We start from the raw sequence: 11,277 nt of genomic DNA on the forward strand, positions 1-11,277 counted from the left end.
GGATGGATGGATGGATGGAATTGCACATTTAAGTGAGATTTGACAACAATTTCACTGAAAGACTCAGAAAAACTCTGATGGAGTTGAAAAAAAGCCAAACTACCTGAATTTATATGATGTTATTCTGAAGGAGGCCATATTGTAGCTCATCAGGTCCATGAAATCTTTACAATATACTAAAATTAAGCTTTTATTTCACAAAATTTCATCAAAGTTTTGTAAATTGTCAGTTATGGAGTTGACACATCATGGTTGTGACAAACAACTTAGGAATAAAACAGAAGAAAAAACTAAAGAATAACTTAAGCTAACCAGAGCTAACTAGCCCTCTTAGCAAAGGAAGAGAAAGGAAGAGGTCATGGGGTCCTCAGAAGTTCTGGTGCCCCCCAATAATGCCTGATTTTTTTTACATTCTTTTTATGTCTGACGGTGTTGACAAAAACTTGGGACAAATTTCAATCGAGTTGGAAAATATATACAAATTATATTAATTCAATATATTGATACTTTTATAATTATTTATTTGAATACTTATACTTGTCATAATATATTATCTTAGTATTCCTTTAATTGTTTTAATATGTTATAATGTATTGAGTTCTGCTCCATGACAAAGGATTTTAAAGATACCAGCCACCTACCACAAAGTTTAAAATAAAATAAAAAATTCAGCAAACACCAGGAAAATATACATTGTTGAGCTTACATGACCTAGGTTAGTTTAATAAGATACTTGAAAAAATATATATATTTTGTGTATTTTATTCACATTTTGTGCTTTATCCATAGGACCTGTTTTGTCCCTCTTCTCAAGAATCACTGCACAGCAACATGTGGCACAACATGTCAACACTAACAGGAAGTAACGTGTTTCAGCTCCGAGAGCAATATATGAGAAAACAATCAAGTCCTGTCGCTGAGACTAGGTTAATGAGCGGGACAAACAAACGAAGCGCCTATCCCCCCACCACAGCTGAGCGCTTCACCGTCCAGCTCTACACACTGAGGACTCTGTCTTGTCAAACTGGCACATTTACTGTGCTTTTGTCCCCCTAGAAGCATTCCTCATTAGTGGATGTTTATGGATGACCTCCTACTACCTCACAGCAGCAAGCAGGGGTTAACAAGGTCTCCAAATGCTACATCAGACACTTCTTCCCCGTCTGGGATATGGCTCTGGTCCTGGAATGATGAATCTTCTGGATGTTATACAGTACATCGTCTGAAGACTCACACACAGGCCTGTGTGGATGCAGTAAACCTATGTTTATTTTTGATCAAACTGTTAGGGATGAAAAGGGAGGTAAATTAAATCTTCAAAACTCACTGAGCAAAAAGTGCCATCTATCTTGAGAAGCACTTTGTAGCATGTAATTTGGGAAATGTGCTATATATATATATATATATATATATGTATACATTGTGTAGCACATGACTGAGATTCGTGTCTTACTGTCCCAAACATAAACATGCAAAGCAACTCTACATAACACCAATGGGTCTTTAACTAAAACTGTATTTCTCTGTTATGCAATCGTATTGGAGTGCATGGCATTATGAACTCTTAAAAAAAAAACAAAAAAAACACTTGCTTCAGGTTCCCCCTCAGGTTTTCCAGAGGAGGGACAGAGAAAATGGTTAATTTTGTGTCTGGTGAACCATTTCTGTGTTTACTGAAACATATGTTCTGGACCTGCTGGAAGACATTGAACATCTAGGGAAAACCCAGGATTCTGGGCTGTCAGTAGAGATACAGATATAAGGAGAAGAGAGATGGTCACAGATCTAGGTCTCTGTATGCTCACAGCTTGTGAAATGTATGTGAAGATAATGTGCAGCTCTAATGGTAAAAGTAAAGGGGGTGGTGTTAGCCCTTGTACAAAGTGTTTCAGGAAGGGGTTTTGTTGTACAAATGAATTATTTCCTAAAATAGGATTCTTTCCCTCACTGAATGCTAAACAAATTAATGTAGATTTTTTTGTTACTTGATAAAGTTTACGCTCTATCAAGGTTTTTATCTTTAAGAGCTTTTGTGTTGATAAATCAATAAGAAACAAGTTCCTATTTGGTCCCATTTGTGGTTGAAAGAACAACAAAAAAATTTTCCCAGATGTCCAAGTAGATCAGATTTTTTTTATTTTTACCGTCTGTGCTGTTTATATCGCTGAATGTTTACAAACTGCTTTAAAAACATAAGAGGTCAAAATACTTATTAGAAGCTGAATATGCAAAAAAGGCATAATAATTGACATAATTCAGTCAGTTGTATATGATGCTTTTTTTCTTAAAATTAAAGAAATTTAGTCAGAAGCAACAGCCCCACCTGGTGGCTGCAGTAATCAAACCGATCCATTCAAACCTGGAGAAAAAATAATAATAATCTGCAGGTAAATCAAACTGTACTTTCATCAAAGACTTCCAAACCAAATCAAAACTATATTAATATTAGTGATATACAACAACTAAAGTATGAAAAAAAATACACTTTGTACCACTTTAAGAGTCATAATTTCTTTACTTTGATCAGGGTTATAAATCCTTAAAAAGATGAACAACGATAAGGCACAATCTCAGTTAAACAGGCAGTCATACAGTCTTTGTCTTAACAGGTTTTCACACTACAAAGTAAAAGATGAGTCAAAAATAATACTTGGTAAAAAAATAGCAGGAGTGAAAACTGTGGACGCCATTTATTTGAAATATAAGTAAAAAAAAAATAGTCTGCAGTTTTAGGTGGCATCAACATTTCTGCTGACAGATTTCTGTCGTCTGCATATTCACCACAATGATGAAACAATTGGACACATGACAAGCTAAAACAGGGAATATGGTGACAGATTGTCACTCGGGACTTTTACTTCTCAGTCAGTAAACAAGTATTGTTCAACATTAAGGCTTCACATTGTGATCTGCAATTATTTAAAGTTTGTCTAGTCTTGCAAAAATGGCAACTCATTTTTTAAGCAGGTTTTTCAGTGTGAATTTAAGAATCACAGAATTATTAAGAAAAACAGTCAGTTCAAAAATGATAATAAAGTTTGGTAAGTCATAAGAGGCTTGCATTTAGAGGAAATGTTTAAGGCGGAGAGTGATCCAAAAACAAGGAGTGTAACTTAAAGAAAAACAAGAACAACAGTGCAGTAGTTCGAACTAGGAGCCGTCAAACTTCCTCTTTGACTTTGAAATAAAACATAAACATTTCACATACTGTATGGAGAATCACTGTGACGCTTGATTCATTACATCTCAAGCTTTAAACGCTGTTCTTTGTTTCCAGCTGCTTTTTAACATTGCAAAAGAGTCGATTTGATGCAGGTCTGAAGCCTTAAAAACAAAACAAAAAAAAAATAGCAATAAACCTACCTGTGTTCTCTTTATTGCAGGCATGCAAGTGGTTTCTCTGTACATAAAATCATCTTAAAACAACGTATAAACATCATCTGATTTCCTCCACCATAAACACTCCCAACAGCATATTTATTGCAATAAGACCGGAAAAGTCGTTGCATCTTAAAAATGTCCAGAGTTCAGTGTAACAGAGTGGCGAAATTAGGTTAAAAATGCCAAGTCTCTGAGATAAAGTGACCAACGGGCTTGTGGAAACCGGGAGTCGGAGGCACAATGCACAGGAGCTCTCCCCACCCCCCACCTTCCTATAGACGCTCAGCTCAGCCGAGGAACGTCAGGGCGGCCATGACGGTGAAGCCCAGCAGGATGAAGAACACCTTGAGTACCTGGTTCCCGGCCGAGTTGAGCTCGTGCGGCAGGATCTCCATGAAGGTGATGTAAATGAAGGTCCCTGCGGCAAGCCCCTCCAGGATGGCCTGGATCAGAGCGCCGGCCGCCAGCTGCGCCTCCATCACGCTGATGCCGATGCCGATGCCCAAGGGTGACATCAGGGCGAACACGCCGATGTATGCGGCGATCCAAAATGGCTGAACGGCGCTCTGGACCAGCTTCACGGACAGGCTGAACACTATAATGCTCTTGTGGACCAGAATGGCGATGCAGATCTCCATCACCTGCAAAACCCAAGAAAAGTTCTGGTCATTTCTACATCTTTTGCATCAGCGGTGAGCTTAAGCAAAACGGTTAGGGATTCTTGTAATGTGATGGAAACCCTGGAAGCCACTTTGGCACAAAGTGTTTCCACCGCAGTTAAGTTGTAAATACAGAGCCCTCCGCACTTCTCAGCACCTCGGGTAAATATGTGCAAATTACGAGAATGATGATGGCTAACCCCTGAAGGCAATATCAAAGGAGAGGAGGGGAAGAAACACGCAGATGTATCGAGGACGGCCGGACAGAGTTGTGACAAAAACTCATGGAAAGTGGCACATTTTCCAGACTCGAATGTCTAAATTTTACCGACAACTCGCAGAATCTTCTGGACGTTTGAGTACAAAGCCTTTTGTTTTCACAGCACAGAGGAAGAGCAGTCGTTCAAAGACTTTTAGCTTCCACAAAACAACAGGTGAAGAGGCGCAGTGTGATTTTGATTATGCAAGAATTTAAAAAAGGGAACAAAAGAAGCACAAATACATCAACAGCCAAGTCACACGGGTTAAAAAACAGCTATCCCCGAAACCGACAAAATGCATGTCCGCTTTTGAATTTGAGGAAAGTTACACAAAAAGAAAATCAAAAAAAATTTTTCTCAGTATTTTCTGGAATTTAGCAAACAGAAACAATTTTAGTAACTATAACTAAGCTAGAACAAGAAAAGTTTGGTCTGATTTAACTTCAGATGGTGGGATACAAATGTGTTTATGTATTTTCATCCAGTGTATATCGGGTTTCAACTGCAAAGTGAGCAATGGACTTGCAGTTGCATTGCAAGTGCATTGCTCACTTGCAATGCAACTGCAAGCGCAGAAATTTTTATCTGCACATATTTATCCAGACCAGCACAACTGGAACAGTGTGATAGGAAACCATAGCAACAAGCAAGAGATGGAAAACTACCCGACACCGGTTATCAAGCGGCTCCACTGGTAGCACACATGATGCTTTGTTCATTTATGTAACTAAATACACATTGCAGACGTGTAAAAAAATAAAATAAAATAAATGCATGTTTTATTGTAGTAGCATAAACTCACACTAGAAACCCCCCCCCCCAAAAACATCTAACCTTTAACTTAACATTTTCAGTGAGAATAAAACTTCTATGTTCAGCTTTCAACCAACTGTTGGCACAATTATTGACCCCATTGCTGTCGATGCTCTGTACAAACCTCCTTTGACCAAAAGGGAAACATTTCGTCTTTACCTTTAACATTTCACAAGAGGTGAGCATACAGAGAAGAGGATCTTTGACCATTGTTCTTAACATTATCTCTCTAGATTGTCCAGAGTCCTGGGCTCTTTCCGCTGGTTTGCTCTTCAGCTCACACACTACATAAGAATCAGACACTGGCCATCAGAGGAGGTGAACAATTTATCTGATGATTTAGTCATATGTTGTAAACCATTTTATGATTTAAGACTTGATGAAGACCCGTTTTCAAATTTGTGGTAGAGCCCACCATGTTTTCTTCAAAATCTCCAGGTAGCTTAAAGATTTCCCAATGCCATTAAACTCAAGCGTCCTCTTTACAAATTATGTCGGCAGGAACTATTGTTCTGAGTGGAGATAAGGCGAGTTTCCTTGTGTTAATTTTCCCACTTACTGTTTCCCTTCAGTGGCATGTTCTCAATTTTGGCTTTTCCCCATTTTGAAGAGCGAGTAAAAAAATAAAGGACTTACATCATGTCATAGTTGGAGAATAGAAAGAAAAGGTTAACCTTGTACAAAATAAACTTTACAAATTCTTTAAAAAAAAAAAATCTAAATCTTTTAATTTATTGCTGCTGAAACCATCAAAGTCAAACTTAATAATATTCTGATTCTTTATAAAAAAAAAAAGACTAAGTTTAAATTCAAGTAGTTATGGGAGACCACTGATGGTCTGGGGACCATAAGCAGTGGGTTAGTTTGTGTATGCCTTGGGCCGGCTCTGGTTATCCACAAACTAAAACCTGAGTATTCAGACAATTCCAGTCTTGTCATGTCACTGCGATCTACTGCCTTTCAGTGCGTTCTGAAGCTTTAAACTGAAAGTTTCCACTAACTATATCTCACTTTTCTGTAGATGTGATTCCAAGCTTGACTTTTATTTTTTCTAACAACAAAAAGTAAAGCTCTGTAATGCTGTAAACAGAAAGCAATAATACAAAGCAACACGACCACCGTAAGAGGATCAAGAAGAACCCTCTCCGTCTTCTTACCTTAGAGTCAGTGCTCTGCAGGCCGATAGCGAGCCCCTCAAAAACCGAATGGAGCGAGAGGGAGAGGAAAAGCATGAAGGAGCGAAAGGGGGAGTGAGCCTGGAAGTCGACGTGGACGTGGTGGCCGCTGCTCTCCAGGTCGGGCGCTGTCACGGCCCCGCTGTGGCCGTTCTCTGACAGCAGCGGCGCCCTCTCGCCGTGGTGAGCTCCTCTCGACTGACGGAAGCTCAGGACCATTTTCTCCAGGATGAGGACCGTGAAGAAACCCGCGGCCATGATGAACTCTGGCAGAGGGAAGCTGGTCTGTTGAATATCGACGCAGAGGTCAGAGGGACAGGCTGGTGAATTCAGGCAAAACGGTTTTTTGCAACAACAGCTCGGTTAATAATGATGAAAAAAAAAAACCCTAATGATTACATCAACGCTTTTGCCCTTTGACTTCTTTTGTTTATTCAGTCCTTTCACATACTAAAGTGTTCACTCACCTTATAAAATAGACACATATGTACTGGTTTTGTAAAGTTTTGAATCTAGCATTTGAAACTGTAACGGTAAATATACATAAGGGTAAAAATTTTAGATAATTGTTACTCGCGGTCCTAGTTTAACTGGGACGCACCTCCAACTTCTGAGCATCCATCTCTGCACTGATGTCAGACAGGTAATCCGGGACGATGTCGAGCAAACATGCTGCCAGGAAAACGCCGCCGGCAAAACAGCTGATGAGGCTCAGAACCGTCCGGTGGACCTCTGCAAATCCAAAGAAGACGTCTCGTAAGTTTGAGGATTGAACAAGACAACAGAAATCTGAAAGGTGTATGCTGTCGTATAGTGGACATGAAATAATGTCACATGTGCAGCTGTTAAAAAAATGGCAGTTAGGTGTGTAAAAAAAAAAAAAAAAAAAAAAAGACCATAATAAATCGTTTCAAAACGTTTTCTTTCTATATTTTATTTTTAAAGTGTTGATATGTATTGGAAAGAAAAAAAAAAGCTGGGTGCATACATGTTCACACCCGTAAGCTGCTTTGCTGAGTTCACCATTCAGGCCTGCTTGATACGAATCCATGACTGGTTTTTGAAACTGATCACTAAAATCTAATTTTTTGTTTGATTTTTCTTTTACAAAGAATCATTCAAATGATTATTTTTTTTATTTTGGGAGAGAGTCCAGGAGAAGACAGCGGTGCAACAGTTCCACGTTAAAATCACATGGAGTTGAAACAGACAACATAAAACAGTCTGGTTGATGTAGGAATGTAGAGTTGAAACCAGATATTTGCAGACACCGAATAAAAAGACACATACGCATTTTGTTTCTCAGTGTCTGAAGTTAAATCAGACTAAGCTTTTCTTATTTTAACTTTGTTAGAATTACCAAAATTATTCCTATTTGGTAAATGCTAGAAAACTTAGCAAGTCATTATTGATCTGTGATTTTTTATTTATTTTATTTTTTGTAACTTTCCTCAAATTCAAAAGTCCAATAGAAATAATCCTGCTGATTCTAAGCTAAAACAAGAAAGTATGTTTGGGCCTTTATTTGGTAAATGCACAGCAGCAGCGATATCACATACGCTCATTTAGAACCAATATGGTCATGTTTGATTAAACCAACCAACATTATGGCTCAGTTGTGTTGCAATCAGAAGGTGGTGAGTTCAATTCCAGCTTCGTCCACGACTTGTCGAAGTGCCCTAGGCGAGGCACTTCGCCCCAATTTGCCCACTGATCTGTTTTAGTGCTGGAAGGGCAGCTGGCTGAATGAGGATTTGAGTTGACTAGTTGGTTATCCCAAAAAATAAGACGGTAATGCTGCAACTAAATTAAAAATATATATTAGTGTGACAAGGTGAACAACAAGGCAGAGCAGATTCTTTCGGTCTTTAATCCTCAAGCCGATTTGTTTGCTGCTCGGCTGAATTGTGCCTGATTTGACGTTAACTGGCAGGAAAAGATTAAAAGTATTTGTCTTGATCCATCATTTTGCATAAATGTACTGTGTAGTTTTAAACCGACAGTTAATAATAATAAAAAAATGTATGTTTAATCCCAAAAAGGAAATACCTAATGAACTTCTGAGTATCATGTGATCATAGCCACCAGTAGAGGTCCAGATGACTCAAGTGTTGCAGCACACACGGATGTAATGGAAAGAAATGATACTTTCACTTCCATATGAGAAGGTTTGCCATCCTGACAGACTTTGTGTGTCTTCAGCAACGAATAAAATGTAATCATGTGATGAGGAGGGTCTGAGCTTCAGGCTTCATCCTCATCAGGTGATTCCTGCCAGAGCTGAGAGGGAAGATGGAGGACTAAGATAGTTTTTATCAATACCAAACTCATTAAATCGTTACCACCGAAAAACGCCAGCAAGAGGTGCAGATTGTTTTGTTGATTGAGCAATTTCAAAGGTCGATTCTCGTTCTGTTTATTGCCTTCTCTCTGCTCTTTAATCTCTGAATCAAACACATCCTTTGTGAGACGAAATAAACTTATCAGTGGCTGATTACCTTTGCAACACGAGGCGGAAGTCAAAACATGTGACACAAAATGAATCGCGTTCCAGGATGAGCGAAATGATTCATCATAGGCGGAGCATTTCCTGCCCTCCCACGGAATTTCATTCAAATTTCTTTCAATTTAAGGTTCACCTCTTTTCTAGCTGATACATGTAAATAGCAATAAAAAGTTTAGATGCTGGAAATAAACATTACCCCCCATTTTGCCTATCGGCGCTAGCGTTGTGGGGAAAAAATGGGTAAATTAATAACAATAAAGTGTGTTTTTAAGGAATTAGGAGCGATGATTAGCTGAGATATGAGAGCAATGTCTTCTTAAAACCTCCGATGTACATTTTAAATTAAGCTTTCCTCACCAAACACAAACAGTTAAAACAGCACATTAAAATAAAATTATAGAGCACACACCTGTTCCGTTTGTGTCTCTGAACCATCTGACTTTAGCAGGGATGAATCCAAACAGAAGCGTCAGGAGCAACAAGCCGACCAAAGCTCCGATTTTCACCTGCAGAAGATACTCCATGGTCAGGACGAGATGTCACAGTGGGAGTCAGGAATGGGACAGAAACTGTACAAACATCGGAGTGTCTATCAAGCCACAAAACAGGCTGATAACATCGCGGTCCGATGAGGAGCAACCCACTGAAACAAAACAGCCGCAGTGTTGTTATTTAGATACTGACTCTGCTGCTGGTATGGTGGCCGAAGGGGATCAATGCATGCGGTTTCGAGAAAGATGTGAGTCTTCCAATGGCTTTGATTAGATAAGATTGTATTGTGGCGTAAATAAGGGGGTTTCACTCGATATTAAGGGTCACAGTTACTTTTTAACACATTTAAATCTTGAAAATGTTTTCTGTTAGCTGGGTCGTGACGTGCAGACTTCTTGTTTTTGACTTATTGCAAACACAAGATTTTATTAGGATTACTTACATGGTGAAGTAAAACTGTGAAAAAAATCCACAGTTAGTAAGACAATCTGACCAGCATCATGTTGTTACAGTAAATTTTAAAAATACTAAACACATGGATTCAAACAGAGCATTTTGCTATAATGAATTTTTTTCTATACTTATGAAGTCTTTTTTTCTTTGCTGCTGTGTTTATTTTACACCAGATATAACAAGATGCAAACCTTCTAAAAGTTCCATATTTGTCTTTTCAGTCTACAAAATATGTTTTCCAAAGTTAGGCATATATGAGATAGGACTTGAGAAAAACAAACAACAACACATATATCCATATAACAATTCCTTTTTGTCAGAATTGTTTTTGGTCTTGGAACTTTTCCTCAGACTTCCTTATGGAGAGATTTTGGTAGGAAGGCCACTCCTGAGACTGTTTTATGTTTTTGTCTAAGTGGATAATAGCTCTCACTTTGGTTCATTCCCAAGGCCTGAGAAACAGTCATGTTACATGATAGATGTCAATGACTTTGTAATCTATTTGGACATAATGTGTTGCTTTTGAGATCATTCAAACTACTTCCTGTCTCCAGTCAGGTTCTACTTAAATGGTTTATTGATTCTACAGGTCTGCTTTTGATCAAACACCAATCGTTATCTTTCTATGAAATGCATTTAATCAGATAATTTGGGATTTTACAAAGTAGTGCATTACTTTATCATGTAGGACTAGATTGTGCCTATTACATTGATTAATAGTCCCAGAAAAAAAGTTCTTAGTAGAACTTTGAGAAAAATATTGAAAATTACTATACTGTATCTCTTTAAAGTAAAATATGAAAACATCCAGACTCATAAAATATTTTCTGTGTAACTAGTGATTCAAAAGTTCTAGTTTCACTTCAAATTGTTTAAAATAAACTTGTCCTTGATCTCTGATGCATTATTAATGCAGACCTGTAGTACAGTATCATCACATTACACAATCCAAACAGTAGCAAACTACATTTTCCATCTGTAGCTAAACTTGGTATCTTTCACAAGAATAAACAACAACAACAACAAAAAACATTCTTGATTATCCTGTGCAGAAGTAAAATAGTTCACGGTTTGCAAAAGTCCCAGAAGTCTTATTAGCAGATGGCTGCAAGTCATGACAACGCAGACACAGCAAAGTGTTCTGCTGAGATAAACCTGAGCTGAACATTTGATCTATACATTCACAAAGTTATGTGGAGTAGAAAACTAACACAGGTGCATCAACTGAGACACACAATCCCCTCTGTGAAATATCATGGAGGCAGCATCATGCTGTGTGGACAACTTTCTTTATTAAGGCCAGAAACCTCTTCAGAGTAACATGTTAGAAGATATAAGAAACTAGTCTGGAGGTTCACCTTCCAGCAGCACAATGACACTAAACACACAGCCAGAAGAACAATTAGATAAAAGCACATTTGTGTGTTAGAATGGTCAAGCGTCCAGACCAGAGTCCAACTGAGAATCTAAAGGCCGATACTACTGACCTCTCCAAAACAAAAAAAAAGGAAAAAACTTTTTTAAAAAAAAAAAAAAAA

The 11,277-nt window shown here is 38.2% G+C and overlaps 1 protein-coding gene across 2 annotated transcripts in view; it reads right to left on the minus strand.

Moving 5' to 3' along the window:
• The window catches only part of slc39a1 (solute carrier family 39 member 1), a 26,369-nt gene extending 16,828 nt beyond the window's left edge, over positions 1 to 9,541 (minus strand). The window contains exons 1-5 of one of the 2 annotated variants that reach the window (XR_001421690.1): positions 9,204 to 9,541; positions 6,890 to 7,020; positions 6,271 to 6,573; positions 2,608 to 4,022; positions 2,399 to 2,402 (exon numbers count right to left, since the gene is read on the minus strand). Coding sequence is in view for 1 of the 2 variants with exons in the window: in XM_015014247.1 (XP_014869733.1) it covers positions 3,669 to 4,022; positions 6,271 to 6,573; positions 6,890 to 7,020; positions 9,204 to 9,318 (903 nt within the window). In the remaining variant the exon portion in view is untranslated. Of the gene's footprint in view, positions 1 to 2,398; positions 2,403 to 2,495; positions 4,023 to 6,270; positions 6,574 to 6,889; positions 7,021 to 9,203 lie in introns of those variants that run through there. The other variant, XM_015014247.1, reaches the window with a different exon arrangement.
• Positions 9,542 to 11,277: the final 1,736 nt, after the last annotated feature.

The sequence above is a fragment of the Poecilia latipinna genome, unplaced genomic scaffold, assembly GCF_001443285.1.
Source record: "Poecilia latipinna isolate Pla-1442-1.1 unplaced genomic scaffold, P_latipinna-1.0 Scaffold1800, whole genome shotgun sequence".
Lineage (NCBI taxonomy): Eukaryota > Metazoa > Chordata > Actinopteri > Cyprinodontiformes > Poeciliidae > Poecilia > Poecilia latipinna.